Raw genomic sequence first — 21,659 nt, 5'->3', positions numbered from 1 at the left:
CTAGTTCTCATTTTATAAAAACATTCTTGAGTTTGTTGCTCGTGGAGAGTCTGGCACAGCAAGGAAACTTGCTTATGTGCTGGAACAACTTTTAATGTATGTGTACATATTGCTTGTAGCCGAAGACAGTGCCAGGTTGTTTTTTTTTTAATGCCCTAACAATATTCTGCTGAACATTATCTGCATATGCATGTGCTTCATCAAGTCCTGCCTTTCAGTAACTGTGAAATTTAAAAAAATATGGAAGCCTAAAATAATATTTGAAGACTGTCTTCAGGTATGACAGTCTACGAGTTGCAATAAAACAAACAGAATGACAATCGGTCCAGCCATAGTCGCGCAATGCTTTCCATGAGCAAGGTGGTTAGAAAAAAAAAAAACATCACAGGAAATGGCCTTTAAAGTTTTGCAAATGTTGCACCTTTATTAAAATGCCCGAGGGATATAGTCTTTGGCATCACTGTGAAGAGGCATCTTCTTGGACCTCTGTCCCTTGGTTTCTTCATTTTTGCGCGCTTTTTTGAGACGCAACAGTCTTTTTCTTGAGCCCTCTGGAGGGCCATAAAACCAAGACGCACACTCAATGTAACACACGGTTCCGAGGACATATGCTTGCATCCTGAATTATATTTCATTACTTCTTCGTTTACTGCTCTCTCTACAGCAAAAAGGGAGGCATGTTGGTCCTTGGATAGAGACCAAATCACAGAATGCAAGCTCTCAGCTGCATTGTGTGTCTTCCCTCCTTTACACCGTTCAGACAGCTGTGTGTCTGCAAGGCGTTCATACACTGGCAACAGCGTTTTGGCAACTCTGCTGGAAAGCTTGTACTTGTGGGCTGGTTGTGCATGTCCTTGTGCCTCTGCAACTTTGTGTGTACACCAGCTCGTAGGACCAGGGGGGCATAGCTCATGGTGAAGACCGCGCGAAGAGAGTCGCGAACGCTCAATGCTTGCGCCTCCACCGCTCCCGCTGATATGTTGCGAGTCTCCAAGTGCGCCTGAATGGTGCGATATTCATTTGATGACGTTGCGTACATTTTCGAATCACTGGCACACGGTGAATGAAAGTGCCCGTCGAAGCTCGTCGACGCGTGGGAAACGCTCCCTGATAAAAGGCGCGTTTCCACAGGCTTTGCCGGCGACGGCGACCTGAAATCGCCGACAGCGCCGGCTATCGGCGATTTCATCTCGGCGCTTCGTCGACGGTGTTGAGCAACTTGAAGGGAGCGCACGTGGTGAATCATCGTTCACGTCGAAGCTTGTCGACGGACGAAGATCCTTCGTAGATAACCGGCGCACTTTCGCAGACTTTGACAACGACCTTTCATCCGAACGGTAGTCGGCGATTTCATGTCGGCTACGCAAGCGAGCGCCTGCGCGTCGAGGGTCGTTGTACTCGGGGAAGCATAGGATGCGTTCTTCGTTGACAGTGTTCCGTGACGATCACCAGACGACGCGTTTTCGATGCTTTCACACTGTGACTGTTAGATTCACCGCTGGGATCTTGGGAGTGACGCGGTGCAAGGCAACTTGGCATGTCATTCACGTGTCCCGTTGATCCCAGAACAGTCGTTGGATATTCTGCTGCTCCCGCTAACCGGCGCCTTTTTTCGCCGTAGGAGGCCTCCGCTTTGGTTTTCCAAATGCGTGAGTCGTCGGAAACTTCTTTTTGAACGATTGAGATTCTATAACAGCGTGCATGCAACAAGTGTAAAAAAAACGTGCATGAAACATGGTTTTTGATGCAAATGACCGCGGCGGCTCCTCCTCTATTGTCGTGACAGCACTCTATGGGGAGCCTCCTTGCAGCATGCCAGCCAATCGGATGCCCCGTTTCATAAAACGACCCTCGGATTGCCCTTATAACCATGTGCTCGACGTTTCGAAGGATACCAAGATGGCGGCAATCGGTGGCGCGAGAGATGAACACTTGCTTTGTGAACATCGGTGTTTTTGTGCGATTTTGAGCCTCTTTCTCCCCGATCGCGCTGACAAACTTATTTTTTTTTTTCGGGCATTTGGGGATGGTTTTCAGCCAAATAGGTTTGGTACGGCATAGAATAGGAACTGCAGATGCCGAAATGAGTGCTTACCAAAAGTAGATTTTTTTCGCTGTTTTTGCTATCTGATCCCCGCGTCCCCCCTTAAGGTGAATGTTCGTGCAGTAAGAGCTGTGTAGTCAGTGGGCAAAAATCAAACTGCACTTGCAGTTAGTTTTTGCCACATGGACATTTTCCATTGGGGACCGCATCACTAGTTGTACCGGAGGCTGTACTGCAAGTGTAGCCACCCTGCCACAGCATCTGCTGCAACAGCAATGAAGGCTGCAAGGGCAGAGAAGGTGCGTCAGATATATGGGGACCTTGGATGTGCTTCAGGGAACATCGATGTTACGATGGCACATGGATGACAAAAAGCTACACAAGCCACATCGGTGTTGGCTGTGTCAACGAGTTGTATTCTGTCCTGGACTTGGACCACATTGTTCTCTCTAACTACTGCCATGGCTGTGCCCTTGGACCAAAACCTCGAAAAAATGGATATGGGGAGTGGTATGAGAAACTAGAACTACTCAGGGCAGATGCAAACTATTGCGTCAAAGACCATGTTTGAGCGGTTGCTCCAAAAACACCATCTCCGCTACACCAATATTGGGCGCGAGGACATATCATGGCGCCACCACGCGGAGGTATCCCTGTGACATGACTGGTTGGATTGCTCTGCCGCCCTCTCGTTCACTCCAATGGATTACACTCCAATGGATTCCTGGACACTGCGGCCTGGTTGGCAACGAAACAGCCGATAGCGAAGCAAGAGCGGCAATATACAACGCTCCTATGTACGTCAAAGTACCCTACTCGCGAGGTGACGTCAACACATTGTTGAGATCACTCATGCGCGAATGCGCTGCCACTTACTGGTCGCTACCAGATCACCGGAACAAGCGCCTGCGGGAAACAGACCCCGGTATGACTTTTCGTCTTCCAGATAAAATCAGCCGAAGACATGCTAATATACTGCACCGAATTCGCCTGGGCGTCGCCTTCACTCGCCACTACACTCACCTAATTGGCCGTGCGGACTGCCCAAATTGTGAACGCTGCCAAGTGCGCGAAACGATAGCTCACATATTTTGTGACTGTGCATTATACGTGGCGCAAAGAAAAATGCTAACTGCAACGTTGGCAAGCATTGGACGAACACCATTAAGTGAAAGCCACATATTGTCAGCAATGAACGACCAAACAGTGTCAAAAACTGCTACAAAGGCTGTTCTAGACTTTATAAAAACCACTGGACTAGAAACTAGACTGTAGGGTACTATGCTAAGTGGCTACTGTACATACGCACCACCTCTTCTTGTCCCCATCATCACCCTTCATCCCTCTTTCCTTCCCCTTTCCCTTATCCCCTGTGTAGAGTAGCAGGCTAGAGCGAACTAGCTCAGGCCGACCTCTCTGCCTTCTAATAAATTCTCACTCTCTCTCTCTCTCTCGTTCACAGCCGCTTTCTTGTCTCTTTTTATTATTGTTATTCTTGTTGCACTTCAGTCTACGAAATCAGTAAAATACTGCTGTAGCTTCTTTCCTGACTGTACGGAGTGCTAAGCAACTGCTTGGGAAAAGGTCTACACTTCTCATAATGCCTGACTGGTGTCGTTGTCTGCTATGGCCACCTACAGTTAAATCTTAGTATAACGAACTTCATGGGGCTGTGGCAATTTGTTATTTTGAAAGGTCATTATAGTGAAAGCCCAAAATTTAACCATAAATACTTATTTTCAACCGAGCAAAACAACTTACCTTTACAACAGTGGGTCCTCGAAAGACGCCTTGTTTCTCGAAAGACGCACCGTCGCGCTTCCAATGGTCGCAACGGATTTCAGAACATGTGTTATAGTACTGAGGCGTTGATATAATGCGGAACTAAATTAAGGCTCGTTATTCTGAAGAGTTCGGTTTTCCTAAGTACGTAGTAGCGAAATAATTTTACATTGAAGCTATTAGCAGTCGGCGTGAGATTTTTGAAACGTTTGTTAATCTGAAAAGTTCGTTATTGTGGGATTCGTTTTACAGAGATTTCACTGTATATGAAAACTACGGAGGCTGATCGCGCTGCTTTTGTAAAAGGTAACTACTCATTCCGTGTCGAATTGAAGCATCAAATGGGTATTAACGCACGCTTGCGGTAAATAAACCTATTTTCGCTGCGAGAAATGCGCGCAACCATGTACTTCATTCATTGTTGGTGTGCATTTAAAAATTGGCTGTGGTTGACACAAGCATTCGCAAATTTACATTTTACATTTCGTTTAGCACACATAGCTCTGCGAAGCACAGTGAAAACTGATTCGCCGCTTTGGGGGAAGCAGTATAGCATTTTACAGCCGCATAGAGCCACAACCTTTCTGTTATGATTGCAGCCAAACGCGAGTCTCATGCATGTGCATGCCTCTTTCAGAGTTGTAACTGAATAAAATTTCACCCTAGAAGTTTATCTACAGCATGATCCTAATATTTATTGAGCAACTCTCTACTGTTGTTGCACGTTTGATCGCCATCGAGCCGCACGAGTGGAAATTATGAATGATTGGCTTGGTTCCACAGCATCTACAAAGGGATAAATCGCGACAAAAAAATGCGATTCTGACCAGGCAGAGAGGCATAGCCTCCCAGCTTCAACATGCAGTGATCCCACTCTTGCACAAACTGTGCCAAAGTTCGCCAAACTCGATTTGCTGTGCTATCTTGATAACATCAACGGAAATTGCGCCAAAGTGTGATTTAGAAGTGTTTCTCACCGGCAGTGGCCATGCCAGTGCGTCAAACAAATGCACCTTTTTCTCGGTGCCACCAAAATCACAGTCACGTGTCTAGTATTGTTCCACTGAATAAACAGCTGTCGCACGTGCATTTTAAGTAATCCACAATGCAAATTTTTTGTAGTGATGCAAATCTTGTTGTGCAACTCTGCTTAACGGGGAAACGCGCTCTTTGCAGTGGCTCGTGACGTGTAGTCCAATTGGTAGCGTGAAACTGTGACGGTGATCCATCGGCAGATGTCATTCCAGGAACGCTGCAGATAGCTCGTTTAAAAAGTTGCACTGAGTGTAATTGAAGCGATTTTCACTAATAACTTCACGCGTGCCACCAGAATGTCTGTCATGTCTTCTTCTGGACATTGCGATCTCATGTTCTGTGCTCTGCGTCCACAGAAGAACACTAGAATGGTGGGGACAGGTTGACACTTTTCCCTCTAATATACTTTATTCCTGGAGACTTATTCAGAAGAGTTTTTTCGTAGTGCCTTTCACCAGCACATTCACGTTTGTAATCAATATTATGATAAAGGCCCCCAAAAGACCCTGTCCTTTCTAACTCGAGGTTGCTAGGGTCCAAATACAAAATTTTTGCGCGCTTTATTTTAAAATTTCATCTCATTAATGAAAGCATGCCTCCTGGTTGGAGCAGCCGCAATTCGGTTTTAACACGCGCAGCTTTCAGTAGAGGGGACATCGCTGGCGGCTCTTGTCGGAAGGCCCATTGTGAAATCGCTACACCATGTTACACGTACGTCTTCCGCTTTCCGGCGTCAGTAGCTGACGGTGAAAAACAAAAGAGTGAACTTCCTGGCATCGCATTTATTGCTTTTTTAGGTGTTGGGGTGAGGGAGGCTTCGTCGCTCAAAGGGCGTAGTCGCTGGTGCGGGCTATATCTTGAGGCATGATGAGACTGCTCGTAACAGTTCTGTGCTACTAACCTCTGCGTCGCGTTTAGATAACTGACTGCCCGAAAAACCCTTCGGCAACAGGAGTGATCATTCTCCCTTTAGCCAGCGTTGCGTTGAGTTATGCGACACCGGATTCAAAAGATACAATTTGTTAGTTTCACTTAAGCTCTTAGCTGTAATGTTATACCAAATAATAAGGCTTGACGTCGCCCCCAATGAGCACTAACGGCGGGGTCGCCATTTTGCTGGTTCGTCATTCGTCGCGCGCACGCACAGAAAGCTTACTGCACGCGAAATGTTCGATATCCTACAGGTCCGGATGGGTAACCGTGACCAGTGTAAAACAGCGTTCACGTCCCACATAGGGTTGTTCGAGTTTACTCGTATGCCCTTTGGTCTTTGCAATGCTCCTGCGACGTTTCAAAGACTCATGGACCGCGTCCTCGGGGAAGCAATGTGGTCATACTGCATGTGCTACATTGACGACATCGTGATTTATTCACGAACCTTCGAAGAGCACTTGGCCCATGTTGCCGATGTACTCGAGAGGGGGAGGACCGCCGGGATGACATTAAACCCCGCTAAGGTCCAATTAGCGCAGACCCGTGTTCAGTTGGTCGGGTTTACGCTGGGCGAAGGCTCCATAGAGCCGGATCGGGAGAAACTTCGAGCTATTCTCGATTTTTTCGTGCCCAAGGACGTATGTGGCCTTCGCCGCTTTTTAGGAATGGTCAACTTTTACCGTTCCTTCATTTCGTCCTATGCCCGACTGCAAGCGCCCTTGAGCAAACTCTTGGGTAAGTCTGCTGAGTGGCAATGGGGACTTGAGCAGCAGGAGGCGTTTTGCTGACTGTCTAACGCCATAGCGGAGACGGCGCAGCTCAAGCTCCCCGACCTGACCAGACCGTTCCTTGTACAAACTGATGCGAGCGATCTGGGTTTAGGACCTGTTCTCCTACAGGAATACGATGGCGTGATGCAGCCGTTGGCCTTTGCCAGCCGCTCCTTGGTCTCTGCGGAGAAAAATTATTCCGTGACCGAAAAGGAGTGCCTCGCTATCGTGTTTGCAGTGCGGAAGTTTGATGTCTATCTTGATGGAACGAAATTCGTAGTGCAAACAGATCACAGTGCACTCAGCTGGCTGATGCGGCTCCGTGAGCCTGCCGGCAGGCTGGCGCGCTGGGCTCTCCTGATACAGCACTATGACTTTTCGGTGCAGTATCGAAAGGGAAGCACCAACGTGGTAGCTGACGCGCTATCTCGTGCCCCATTGTGGGCCGAGGACCTTGATCCCGGTGCGACAGCCGCTAGCGGTGCCTTAGCACATGCAAGCGTCGGGGGCGAAACAGCAGCTTCGCCGCCATTCGGCGAGAAGGGTGAGTCCCCATGCAAACCTTGGCTGCTAACCAGGTAAGCGGCGAACCGCGAAGCGGCCGAGCGGGGGAGCTTTCCGAAGGCCACGAGGCCGAGAGCGAACCCGTAACGCCAACTCAAGCGGTTGTTGCTGCGGTCCTGAGTGGGCGCGATACCAGGCTCCCCCATTTTGAGAGAATGGGCATCGCTTTCAGCAGAGAAGAGCTTCTGAAGGCCCAGCAAAGTGACCCGTTTTGTCGCGAAATGTGCGACGGTCTCAGAGAGATGGAGCGCCGTGACGCTGCTTGTCCTGCAGCGGGCGTCGATAACGACTGTCTCGACGAGACGGAGCGCCGTGACGCTGCTTGCCCTGCAGCGGGCGCAAATAGGTGGCTCGAACCAGCATGTGTCGCTGAGTCCCCGGCGGATTCATATTTGCTGGACCATGACGGGCTCCTGCTGAAGTATATAGCCACTGACGACGAGTCCATAGACCCGTTTAAGGTGGTTCTGCCCAAAAGTCTGAGAGCCGCACTGTTGCGATCCTCTCACGACGAACCCATGGCTGGTCACCTGAGTGGCTCGAAAGTTTTCGCAAAACTGAGCCGCGTTGTGACCCGGCCCGGCATGAAGCGAGACATTTTTCGCTATTGCCGTTCTTGCCGCGTCTGTCAAACGATGAAATCAAGGGGTGGCAAACCGCCCGGTCTGATGAAACCGATTGTCAGTGAGCGTCCGTGGCAAGTGGCCACCTGCGATCTAATGGGACCATTTCCCAGAAGTAAGCAGGGGTTCATTCACCTGATGGTAGTCGTTGATGACTTTTCAAAATGGGTGGAACTTTTCACACTTCGAAAGGTGACAGCGCAAGCGGTGCTTGAGAAGCTGCAGGAAGTGTTTTGCCAGTTCGGCTTCCCGGAAAGGCTCATCACTGACAATGCTTCATATTTCACCGCTCGGGTGTTTGGTGTAACGTGCCGTTCCCTCGGAATTGATCACTGCACCACTTCACCCTACGATTCCCAGTCCAATTTGATGGAGCGCGTCAATCGTACGCTCAAACCGATGTTGGCGGCCTTTGCCGAAAGTCAAAGGGACTGGGAAGACCATTTGAGTGAGCTCGCGTTCGCTATTCGAACATCCGAGAGTCGCTCAACTGGTTTCTCGCCCGCCTTCTTAAATTTTGGATGGGAGTTGGCAAATCCGGTGTGGTGTACACGTATCCCGAAGGAGTACGGCCACCAGCGTGGGTCCGGTCATAGCGAGCCGCAGGGCACACGTTAACCGTTGCCGTGGCGAGAACACGATACTGCTCAAAGTCACAACACTTTATTGTGGCAACACCAAACGCAGTACAGCCCGTTGCAAAAAGGCGCGGCGGGAAAGCAAATAGGCTTTTCCACGCCACGGGCACAAAGCACTACACAGGGTGCCACGAGCACGCCTCCGCGTTAAAGGTGATCCACGGAGACACCGGGACAAAGGCCCGGTTGCTCGAGCGAGGGCAAAGGCGCTCGCGTTGGCTTCGAAGAGAGACGGGTCGGCGTAGCAAGGCCACGCACTAGGACACCGTACCGCCCTTCGGCCGTGCGTACGCAGCGGGGCAACAAAAGGTGAGCGTTCGCCTCGGGCGCGAGGCGCCGTCAGCGAAGTCCGACGAGCCCCGAGGGACGGGAGTCGACGGACGGAAAAGATTGCGTGGCTCACCGTTCTGTCCCGGAGAGTACTGCCTGCCCACTCCCGACGCAGCGCGCGAAAACCTCGAGAGAGTCTCCGCGCGCGGCGCCACAGTCAACATCCGCTTCCGGGCGAGGGAGTTGAACGTCACTCCGCTCTCCCACCACGGCAGACAGCAAAGGAGGGCAGACATGTCAGGACATGAGAATGGCAGAAAAGGCGGCAAAGCCCGCGCAAAGGCAGCGGGCTAGCCTCAATTCCTACAATCCGTACAGCGACTTGAATGACTAGAGACCCTCGGAACACCTTTTGCACGCCGACGCACGTACAGATAGAATGAGACTTGTTCAGAGTGTGTAGCTAGCTGCTTCAGCTGCCTTTTTTTTTTTTTTTTTCAGAAATATGTAAAGAGAGATGCCGTAATGATACCAATTATGGTCATACTGCGTGCTAAGTCCTTGTGCTATAATTTAAGCAAACTACAAGGAAGCTTCTAGCTAAGGTGAGATAGAAGTCGCGGCCAATAAAAGTGTCGACAGGAATGTGCTTCACTGGTCTAGATAAGCGTGATTTTTGAACGACGAATGGCGCATACGAATAGACCCCCAAAATGACGTGACTATGGTGTGGACGCCTTGCGATGGAAGCTTAGTGCACGCCCCTATGGCCGTTCCAGAAAGCGAAGCTCTTTCGCCCAGTCAGTTTGCGTTGAGAGTAAAAGTAGAAGGATATACCAGCCGTCTTTAATGCCTGCTGAAATAGCGAACGCATCAGCAATCACACGCTTAAAGTCAAAGTTCATATAACAACGCCTCCCCCCCCCCCCCCCCTTGCGGCCCTAGGTCCTTCCTGCTCCTTGAAGGCAGGCGGCGTGTTTCTCTCTGCTTGAGTAGCAATCGATGGCATGCCTGACACGTGGCATGATGTTATCGCATCCGTCCTTTGTGCAAAGGAGATACATCGTCTCTTTTATCTCTGCTTTAGCCGCGTTCGTCACTCGCATGCTTTTACTTGCGTGTAAAACACAATGCACGGGAGGATGTTATCGATTTGCAGAGTACACATAACACAGGCAGTGGCATAGCCAGGGGATGGGCGGGGGGAGAGGAGGGGCACATTTGGAACGCCCTCCCTTTCCCTGAAATTTTTTCGCTGTGACATATATAGCGCAAAATGACCCCCCTTCCAAAAAAAAAAAAAATTATTTCTACCAATGTCCTTAGGGACTTCAAAAGCCAGTCCAGAATGTCTATATAATTGCTATCAGAATAAAAACAAAATGGCTTTTGCTTTTGAATTGTCCTGGGCAAAGGCATAAGATACCCCTCATGGTGTTGTTTTTTTTTTCTTTTTTGTTATTGTTTTCTTCACTGATTTCTAGAAGACACTATAGGTAGTTTTTTGGTGTATAAACAAAATGCCCCATAACCACATAAAACACCGCTGCAAAAGGAAAACGAAGTTTGCTAAATCTGGTAGTTTGTTTGTTTCAGCATGCACAGTGAGATGAGTGCAGGAGGAGGTTGGCTTTATGAGAAAAGCTTAATGACGTCATGTTAGGCCCAGCAATATAATCTCTTGTGAAGAAAAACAATATTTTTTATCCTTGAGTTTATTTTAGAGAAATGCAGTTGGGACTGTGTGAGTCTCTAGTGTTGTACGTCACAGCATTTGTCTATCAAAACTGCTGATAACCACATGGGCATATTTAGATTGTTATTTCATGAAGTACTGTTTTGTTCAACCAGTGTTCTGTTTATTTGGTACAAAAATAGTCACTGAACAAGTTTTTTTCAGAATGCTGAACAGCATGACGACATTATTTTTACATCATCAACTGAAATAGGGAGTGCTCTCAAGAGGTCTTGCCCCATGATGTTTGCAATGAATCGAAATATTTCGCTCTCTTCACAAGAGCCCCATATAATTATTCATCTCGAATGTAAATGCAACCTGATTCTCCTTCAGGATGTGAAGTTAGCTGCTCCTGATTGGTCCAAAGTGCTCCAAATCAGCAGACCTCAGTAGCATCACTGTACATGGGATTAGCCGGCAGCAAGCCAGCGGTCCTCTTTAGGACTGCATTGTCTGCCTGTCTGTTGTCTGACTGGGCTTGAATATGATAGCAAATGCACTGCACACCAGCCAGCCGTATTATTTTGTGCCCTTGAATGAGCATGTTGTGAGGTCTTGTGTACAGTGATCTAAACTGCAATTTCATGTCACAGTAAAACACCAGTGCCCAGTTTTTTTTTTTTATTGCTTCATTCATAAGCTGAGTGACATTTCACGACCACTGTAAGAAAAAAACTAAGAAAATGAATCAGTCTTCGAAGCTGACCGCGTTTTCACCTGTAGATCAAAGCAACATTGAGAAGAAGCGACAGTGTGTGGGCGTATTTACACGCATAATCTATTAGCAAGGAACCCTGTGAGCTGAAGTTGTGGATAGTAGGGGTATAGGCAGGAATTTTCCAGGAGGGGGCACCACCTAAATTGGAATCGGGGGCCGGGCAGGCAGATGTGGTCGATCATTATCTTGTGCACCATATGCCACAGGAAAAAATTTTGGGGGACGGGGGCACGGGCTTGGTGTGTTACGCCACTGGCGGATGGAAACCCATGTGGTCGGGTAAACACATGGGGACAGACACCCGGGGAGGGAGAGGGGGGTGGTACAGACTGCAGTAAATGTTACCTTGGTGAGGGAATTAAGCTTTAGCAAAAACTGGAGCGGTACGTGTAGGATGTGTGGGGTCTCGACGAGGCGAGTGAGCACCACACCACGCTCTTGGAGTAAACGGACACAGAAGACGCGGTCGGTACAAGCTAACAAACACACACACATTTATTTACTAACTTTTGAACGACGATATCGTCCGCCGAATGATATATCAATCGTGATCAACCCACTAAGACATCCTTGCAACCATATACTCCAAAACATGACAAACACAATAACACACCCAAGGCAGTGTCGCCATCGCTTGACTTACCACGTGGGCCCCCCGGCGCGCAGGCCCGCGGTGCCACGCGCCGAGGATCCACGCTAGAGACAATCATTCGGGGCAGCCGCCACGCGCAGAAGAGACTCACTCAACTCTCGCCCGCCACCAAGGCTTGCCTTCTACCAGGGGTCACTACCGGCACCACCACCGTCACAACCAGATGATGATGACAGTGATAATCAACGCCACCTACCACCTGGCTGCTGTAACCCGAAATGCGGCTTTCGGGCGAGGCACGTGTGCCACACGGCGCAAACAACTTTGCAGGGGGTGTCAGCACCTTCACAGATGTAAGAATGGATGTTTCGTTGAACGCGCTGGCCAAGCCCGCAGAAGCAACTGGCCACGAAATAGACCAAAATAGGGTAAAGCAAATTAAGGGAAAAGAGCTGGACTTCCGAGCTTTAGCTCGACTTTGACAATTTAGACAACGGTGCACATTCTTAAATGTAATGATGGCAACTTCCCCCACATGTAGCACGCATGTATTTTAAAATATACATAATAGGAGTGTTTGCACAGTATTTTTTGCTGTGAACGAAGCTCCTGTGTGAAAACTAAAACGTTCTGCTTTTATGTAAACATTTGTGGTCGGTGCTCATTTTAATCCCTTGAGCTTGAAATAAGAGCCACTATAACAAAGAAAGAGAGAGGTGACGGTGGCACTGCGAGCGGCCGCGACAGGGCCATCTGCACGCTGTGGTACGCTGCCGATAACATTTACTGCAACTTTCCGGATTGTGTAGTCTGCAGAAGTTCGTACGCATGTAGTGAGAGCAAAACAACACTGTTCAAAAGTGAAAACACGGCAAAGTCGTTGGTAAAAATAACACATCCAACCACCAGCTTTTTTCTTCGCCAGAGTGAGCAGAGATCACGTGATTTTAACCCTGAATGTCACGGCAATTTCAGTGCCCACACCTGCAGTGGTCGTCCAATACTTTGCGACGGTGATAGGCGCACTTACACTGCCCTCAGCGAAGGTAAGGTGTATGGCTTCATACTTATGCAAGAGCAAGATTGTGTAAACCATGTAAAAAAAATGGGCATGGCTTTACGACACATTGTTGAAAAAACAAAAGCAAGGACCAAGAGCTCAGCATGAGTGGAAGAGGCTGCTTCACACATGGCTCAAATATAAAGCTGACTAACTTATATGGATGGGCCATAAAAAGTACAGTAATTGCAATGATGTGCCTGCCATGAAGAAGGCCATCATGGCTACTTTTCATCACGTCACATCCACTGATAACGAGCCCCCCCCCCCCCCCCCCCCCCCCATGAGAATCTGCCCTACTGGTGTGAACAAATGGTGCAAGTTTAATGCTGTGGCAGCCCCGGGGGAAGCAGCGCCTGCACACAAGCTGCAGCTTCCTGCCCATGTTCGGGCAGCACTCCTGCTTATATACAAGCACCTTTCTGCAAGGGAACTTCTGGAAAGATGCCAGCAAGGCAGAACTCGGAATTCCATCGAGTCTCTCATCAGTGTGATTCGGTCACTCCAGTCAAAAACACAGTTTGCCTCTTTTCTAAGCATTGAAAGTGCTGTTGCAGATGCAGATAGCCATTTTAATGCTGGCTGTTGGAAATCACTACAAGAGATTGCACTACAACTTGGGTACTCTCCAGGATTGTGCTCCTTGCGGCAGGCTGCTGAAAAAAATGCAGGACACGTCAGAAAGTCCCCCAAAGCGCACAAAGCTGCTTCAAAGAAGCGAAAAGCTGAATTTATATTTCAAAAAATGCATCTGCAGAGACAAAGGACTACATCTCAGGCGGGTTTTAGGTGCTCAAAGTTAAAAATAACCACTTTCATGAAGTGAAGCTTTGAGCTTCGTTTTCTCAGCTTCTTTTTTGTGCAGTTGCTCTCGGTCATCTCAGTACTACTTTATAACTAATGAATCTAGAATCATTCTTTTTTTGCATTTAGATCCTGAAACATTGGTGAGCACTGTAACGCTGTTCATTTTTCTCTGCACGTTATAAAAAATTTTATAATTGTATTTTTGCAAAAGTTATTGATAAGAAGATATGATTTATTTGCCGTATTTTCCTGTCTATAAGTCGCACCCTTGTATAAGTCGCACCCTCCTCAAAATGGCAGTTTTTCTGAAAAAAAAAAAAACGTAAATAAGTTGCACCTGCTTATCCGGCTGACGAATGTCGCGTCGTGAGAAAGCATTGCGAAAATTCATGCTTGAGGCTGCCGCTGCTTTGGCATGTTTCCAGCTGTTGGCAAACTCATGCAAGCGCGTGCGAGCGCCTCCCAACAAACATAAAAGCAATATTCCGATGAATCGAAACCATCGAACTCATCTTCCTCTTAGTTGCTCACAAACAGTGCAGCTATTTCGGGTTGTAGCTCTGCTGGCCCATCACTGTCATCCTCCAACTCACTCGAATCAGACTCCACATCGGCCAGGAGATCAACGCAGGGGATCAACTCGACCTTGCAAAAGCCCGGCACAATTGTCTTGTCAGAAGTGGAATGCCAGGCTTCACTCACCCATTTTTCCACTTCGCCAAACTCAGCGCATCTCATGCGACCCCTTTTAGTGAAGTTATGCTCTCCCTCAGACACCCATGACTCCCACAAACGTCGCAGAACGGCCTTGAAACTGTGATTGACAGATATGTCGAGCAGCTGAAGCAACTTGGTCATGCCACCGGGAATGATTACAGGTACACAATGCTTCAAACTGATCTTTTTTTTTACGACATCAGTGATATGAGCCCGCATACTGTCCATCACCAGCATTCCTGGCTTCATGTGAAAGAATCTGTCGGGCCGACGTGAAAAATAGCAGTCAAGCCACACACCTATCGTTTCCTCATCCATCCAACCCTTCGCGTTTGCCTGAACCACCACTGTAGGAGGGAAAATAACCTTCGGCAAAGTTTTCTGCTTAAATATTAGCATGGGAGGCAACTTGGTGTCGTCTGCGCAGCAGGCGAGCACAACGGTGAAGTGAGACTTTACGTGGCCAGTTGTCCTCACCGTCACAGTTTTCTGGCTTTTCTCGGCGACACTTCTCCTGAGCGGGATGTCAAAGGTCAACAGCACTTCATCCATGTTGATTATGTGGCTCGCGCTGACGTTCTTCTTTCTAATTTCCTCCCTCACAAATGAGCTGAAGTGTTCCAGCTGCGCTTCAAAGTCGTCAGGTAGCTTCTGGCTCACTGTAGTCCGGGCTCGCATGACAAGCTGATTCCGCCGCATAAAGCAGAAACACCACGGTGAACCACCACTGAACCCCTCAGTGTTAGTCTCCACTGCCAGAGCCTTCGCCTTCAGGCGCAGCTGCCCTCTAGACAGGCCTCTTCTGTTGGCTCGCCGTTATAGCACCCACGTTCCGAGGCTTTGCTCAAGGTCTGGCCAGCGTGCCTTCTTGCCGCGGTTGGCCTTATTTGTAGACTTAATTGTCCGGAGGATGCTGCGAGCCTTGCTCCAGCCTCGGATTACTTTTTCGGCGAGTTCGAATTCTCTCCCTGCAGTGCGATTTTCATGTTCTTCTGCAAATTCAACTGCACGCAGCCTGAACTTCGCATCGAAACTTCGATGACTTTGCTTTCCATGTGGCGCCATGGATGCTGCAACAACGCCGCTGCGCTACGATCAGCAACCGCGACTGGTATAAAAATGGGCGAAAGTGACGGCAAAGGAAGTGGCTCCAGCGGCTCGTGTCTGAAATGCAAACTTTCCTTCAGTTATTTAATTTTAAGTACCTCTACTTTTTTCACACCCTCAATAATTATTTATTTTCTGTGCAAAACTATATAAGCACTATCATTTTTAGGGAGTTGATTTACCGCTCTTTTTATTTGCTTCTGAAATGTGGTTTCCGTGCACGACAAAAGGAAGCGCACGGCGAACCGCCCAGCGCAGAAAGCGTGGCCGTAATATCAGGCCGCCAAATCCGCGGCATCTGATTTGATTTTGACTGTATATAAGTCACAACGCGAGGGCGCACGGCGAACCGCCCGATGCAGAAAGCGTGGCTGTAATATCAGGCCGTTAAATTCGCTGCATCCGATTCGATTTTGACTATATAAGTCGCACCGACGAAAAATTTTTTAGGAAAACGCGACTTATACACCGAAAAATACGATAATTGTATTTTCGCAAAAGTTGTTGATAAGAAAATATGATTAGGGGAGTTATAAAAATTTTTTGGTGCTAGTGTAAACATTAAAAAAATTGTGAATTGTGTTACAACGCACAGTGAACCTTGCTGAATATGCTTAAGCAAATACGCTACTGAAATTATGTCGAATTCCCAATGGATTTGAGAATGAATGTAACGATCTATTAAATATCATAACTCAAAAACTGTAAAATCTATTTGAAAACTGATTTTATTAATGATATCAGCACAACAAATCGCATTGGCGTGCCAAATTTCATCAATTATTCCAATAAATAACAGACAAAAGCTTTAATTGCCACGTCCCCCTTAAACACAACTGCTGCCTAAGTGGATTGAGTGCTTCTGACAAGATTGGTTTCATACTTATATTCTGTACCCTTGATCATGTCTTAGTGATTAGCTAAGCCCATGTGTATTAGAAATATGCTTCTAAAAATAAAGTTTGGATTATTAGTTTTTGATGCTGCCCTCTCATCAATATTTTTGTCCTGCACTGCTGTGACATAGTAAACTACATCTTAACCACATCAATTTCATATTGCATTTATGTGGTATATGGTCTAATCGAAACAAGTTACATTTTTTTTTTTTTTTTGCTAAGCTTCTATGAGATCACATTAAGCAATTGTATAGTTCAGCCTATTTTTTTTTTTCTACCCAGGTACCTCCTATTTGCAAGAGTTTTGCATCTGTACAGTAAACAGCGTAGCCAGCCCTTTCATCTTGTATGATATTGTCACGGACACGGCTCATCACTTATCACGCTCTGGCTCGGCATCACTGACTATGCCAATTCGATCTCATGTCCTCACACCACTCATCCAGAAGTGCCAGCAAATGTGAGTAATGTGTATGGGTTTATTAGGAAACTTTTCTTGTTGTCTTGACCTATATGCAGTCTCAAAGTATGTCTACGGTCATGTGTACCACTGATCATGTTTACTTAACATGTGAATCATGCACATAAAAATGACTTATACCTGTGTCATTCACGTACTGTAAACTTGCAAAAAGGACTATTGTTCTGGCTTTCTTTTTCATTGTGGTAAATCTGTCCTATCACACAATAAGTGCCAGCTTTCAGGCACAGCTCACTCACCGAAGTAGTGTTCACAGCACCTGTAGTCTTGATGAAAGCTGAAAGGAGTGCAGGTCTAACACACTGTAGAAATATGGATTGAAAGTGTTATTAACCACTCATCGTGCTTGCTGAATCAACATTTTACGGGAAGTTGAAGCTGCTGTGGTTGAAGCTGTTGTTACAGGAAGTTGAAGCTGCCCAGCCAAATATTGCAGTCTTGAGAAAGAGAACTTACAAGCCGTGTGCAAAGTTGCCTGTTTCTAAGGCACCTCTTTCTAAGGCACCTCTTTCTAAGGCACCTCACTCTCTCTGAAGCTGCTTGCGTCTGCTTTTCGACGACAAGCAACAGATAGAATGCTATAGGCCAAAAGCCGACATGAATCAAGAGTGGCGTTTGGATCAGATGCGCCTCCGGCAACAAGGTGGCACCATGTACCAGGCACTATGTTCTGCAGTCTACTAAGATTACTTAGTTGCAACACTAGTGCTCTCCGTAATCACACCTGGAAGGAGTGTTTTATGACACACTCAAGGTCATGATGACCTTAAGCTAGTGTCATGTAATACAATTGCTCACAGTGTAGCTTCAAGCATGTTGCTTGGGATGAGAGAAGGAAAAAAGGGCTTAAGGGGGGGGGAGGGTGTGGCAATAGATAGGGTTAGTTTGGTCAAACTGCTCTGTTCTTTTTTTAAGGGGGGATGCTACACCTTCCAAAAGCTCTTTTATTTTTGCGAGTACCTCAGTCAAATTTGGAGAGCCTATGTAGATTTTACTGCTGATTTCAAAAATCTAATTCTTTTTTTGCTGTGACAATTAGTTTTAAAGATATGAACTGCGACTTTTTCAATTAAGGCCTAATTAGCTAATTAACTGTAACTTGGATATTGATGTGCAACCTATAGAACCAATTCGGTATGTTCACAGTGTGCAATAAAGTATAAATCATTGTTCTGGGCTATTTCGAAGCAAAGTTGTGGGATGTTGAATATGACATGAAAAATTTCCCCATCTACACTTGAAACAAAAGATCCATTTAGAGAATTTTCTCCAAAAATTATTACAATAAAACTTACTTTACGACACATCCCCTGCATTTATCTTCGAAACAAAAAAGAAATCGTAATGATAACCCAGATAGAACAAGAGATATTGCTCCGGCATAATGGGAAGCACATGAAAATTGTCGTTTTGAGAAATCGAGAAAAAACGTGGGCACACATTTTTATTGCAGAAGATGCAACAAGACAACCTCAAAACGCACCAGAAGCATAGTCTGAATGCATTCTGTGCTCATGCCTCCTCTTCACTAGCTTCCGGAGTTCCAATGAGGCTGTTCTTTTTTTGTTGGAGACAATGCTGCGACGGTGGTCTTTTTCTCTCGCTCTCCTGGCACCAGTACTTGTCGCATTCATGTCCATTTCACCTAAGATTGCCGTTGCAGAATTCAAATTGCCCGTGTTGAAGCGCAGCACTGCTTCTGCAACAGCTGCTTCAACAGCGAACAGGGACGCATGGTGCTCCTTGGGGGCCAAACTCCAGATTACCGAATGTAGGCTCTCGTTGGAGTTCTGCGTTTTGCCGCGTTCGCACCTCTGAAGCAGGGCTCTTTCCGAAAGCCGGGTATAAACCGGTAGTAATGCCTCTGCCATGTCTTTCGGTAGATTGTAGGCATGCCTGGGGTCGGGCTCACCCTTTGCTTTTGCGGCATTGTGCCGACACCATGAAGTTTCACCAGCTGGGCACAGACTGTGGTCCGAGCATTCATCAGTGGAGGTGACGTGGCGGTATGTGGCCATCACAGCCTTTTGCATCTCGCCCACGTCACCTTCATGCGATTTCAGAGCCGGCCATAATATGTGCTCAGCCTGGTGATCAGCTCACCTGTGAGCCTGCCTTTCCCACCAAGGCCTCTTTTCCCATCGCACTTTTGTTTCTGCACCAGGTTTCTCAATGCGGTGCCCATCCGTTTCTGTACATGATTAATACAGTCTTCCTTCTGCACGTCAATGTAACCATACACCTTGGCGTCTTGTATGGCGCAAAATGTCCTAGAGTCTCCATCAGACAGCATAGTTGTGTAGCGCAGGCCATGGCGTTCAAGCGACCTCTGAAATAGAATTAGAGCCGCCTCCACTTCCATTTGCCCCGCTTTGCTGTTCGTATTTTTTTGGCATTTGTGGTTAGCCTTCCATTCTTGATAGCCCTCACTACTAGGCTTTGGGCCCACCTCGCAGCCTAGGCAAAAGTTGGAAAGAACGACGTAGTCCAACACGTAGCCACTAAATAATTCGATAACTGTGCCCACGCCGATGTGGGAAGAATGGCCTCGCGTCTTCCACGTGCCGTCGTAGCTAACGGCAATATTGCCCCGGTGGCCGAAGCACAAGTCATCATAAATTGTTCTAACCTTTTCCGCACATTCGCTCATAGCGGACTCAGCCGCTCGCGTTGCAGCGGGTGCCAGCGTGTTCTTCAAATGCCGCTGAAACGTCTTGTTGTGCATACCGCGGTGTGAGATGCCCATTGTTGCGAAAATATCGTTCATTTTCGTTTGGCCGTTGCCGGTAGCCACCATCGCCCTCGAAGCGAGAAGATTTACTTCAAACGGATTGCACGTTTTCGTGCCGTTCGCGCGGGGCGAAGTCCATTCATTCGCGATCTCGCCGCACCTTTCACACTGCACTAGCACTTTCACGGCAAGTCCGTAGTCCCGATCCCCTCTGACGATCGTAGCCGGTCCGTGGCAGGCTTTGCAACACAAGGCACCCATTATCGCGTTTAGGATATCTAGATGCATAAGCAGATAAGGAGCAGCGTGGTCCGAGTTCTGTGCGGTTGCCTCGCTACAACTCGCGGTGAAAAAGTCAATTTTCCGTGCAGTTGCTGGCGCCGATGAAAGCCGGTCGAGCGTCGGTTTCTCCCGGGCATGATTTTCTTCAACTTCGGCGTTTGTCACCACCTTGGCGTCGATTCGTAGTCGTCCGGAGTTCGCTTCACAGTCATCGTCGTCGGAGGCAACGCGCTCGGTCGCACCATCGCTGAACGGCCGCGGAGCGTCGACACATCGTTCGTCGGAGTCAACCAAGGGCTCTGATGACTTCGTAGACTTTCTCCCACGACCTTTGCGTTTCCTGCGACCAAATGCGTGCACGGTCCGATACTTTTTTGCGTTTCCAGGCATGGCGATACGATCAGAAGCTTCAGAGTGCTCTGCCGATTTCGAGGCGTCACAGCGGTAACCCTTTCAAAATGGCGTCGGGTCGCGTATGCAGGCGCAAGCCGCGAGCTTCCAGCCAACCGGAAAGCGCCATTTCAGTCACGTGCGCCGTTTAGCCAATGGCAGTGAGCGCGGCTCTTCGTCTTTGAGGCCCCGTTTTTCGAGCCGGGGAAACGCTCAATGTTGCTTACTGAATAAAAAAAACAGCTGAAAACGCGTTCTTTCAAACAAGACCAAAATGGCGCCGATCGAGCGCGTAGTTCCCGCGTATCGTAGAGCCGAAACCTGCGCTATTCGCCCTCAATTTAAAGGGCAGGACGCCCGTTTTCGGTTTTTTAAAGTTGAATAACGATAAAAGTTGATGGTATTCGGCTATGAAATTTTGTAAATAGGTGCGCAATGATGTCGGGAACGCGAAAAGAAGGTCCGCGAAAACTCGATTTTTTGGCTGATTTTCGGTCCCGAAGTGCCGCGTCCCTCCTTAACAATCCTGATGAGACTTTGCCAGCTTAGTCACATGCTCTGGCGGAGCCCTGCGTTAACAGTTGAAAACGTTACATCGTCTAAGTCTGATGCTGTGCTACGCAGTACGGATTTAAGGACATAGCTATGGGCAATCCAACGAGCCCACAACGTGGAGAGGTTCGGCTTATCTGTCTCGACGTCTGAGTGGCCCGCTACGTGGTAGTTGAACAAAATTACTCCGTAGAAGTTGAGAAAAAAGCTTTTTACTAGTTTGCTGTCATAAAAACTATCGGGAAACTTGGGTTTAAAATATGCAAATCTTGTGGCTTTCTCTTGGCACTGTGCCACCATCTAGGCATCACTGTAAAGAGAGCAGATTGGAGCTCAATATAGCCACAAAGCTAAATTTCTCCCATGAAAAATAAACCACCTCCCTTCAGAGTTCCATTTTCCCATGTTTCAGCTCGGTTTTCTTTCACCTCCCTTTTTTGAGCTTCCATTTTTGAACAATTGCTCTCCTCAGTCATCCTTGTGCCATTTCACAACAAATAGAACAAATAAAGATATAACCATTACGTTTTCTGCTCTTAGATTCTAAGATGTACCGTATAAACAGGAATATAAGTAAAGATATTTTTAATAAAACGACGAGCTAAAGTTGCCCTTCGTCTTATATAGCGGTGTCCAGCCGGCAGTGCACCGCTGTCTGACAACATGTGGCTGGCATGTGCATGAGAAGCTGGACACGGCCATATTCGCATCCAAATCCATAGCAGGTTGTTGTTTTTTCCTCGTCTGGTTTTTTTTTGTGTGTGTTCCTGATTTGCCTCCAATCTGTTCTAAGTTCTCGCTCCGCTTGACATTGTGTTTCATTTTTAGTGGTCTTTTTTTCGTTCACTGGATATGAGTAGTGGTACAAGAAGGCAGTACTCAGCTGCGTTCAAACTAGAGGTTGTTGTGTACGCAAAAGCGAATGG

General features: G+C 47.6%; 1 protein-coding gene across 7 annotated transcripts in view; it reads left to right on the top strand.

Annotated features, from left to right (window-relative positions):
• Dora (zinc finger SWIM domain-containing dorado) overlaps positions 1 to 21,659 on the top strand; it is a 254,430-nt gene that overhangs the window by 219,181 nt on the left and 13,590 nt on the right. For 6 of the 7 annotated variants that reach the window (XM_075879288.1, XM_075879287.1, XM_075879290.1 and 3 more), the window contains exon 25: positions 16,580 to 16,757. The exons of the other annotated variant lie outside the window; for it this stretch is intronic. In XM_075879288.1, coding sequence (XP_075735403.1) covers positions 16,580 to 16,757 — 178 coding nt within the window. The remainder of the gene's footprint in view (positions 1 to 16,579; positions 16,758 to 21,659) is intronic. 7 annotated transcript variants of the gene reach the window in all.

This window comes from Rhipicephalus microplus, chromosome X, assembly GCF_043290135.1.
Source record: "Rhipicephalus microplus isolate Deutch F79 chromosome X, USDA_Rmic, whole genome shotgun sequence".
NCBI lineage: Eukaryota > Metazoa > Arthropoda > Arachnida > Ixodida > Ixodidae > Rhipicephalus > Rhipicephalus microplus.
Note: the sequence above shows the minus strand (reverse complement) of the source record. Positions and strands in the feature narration are given on the sequence as shown.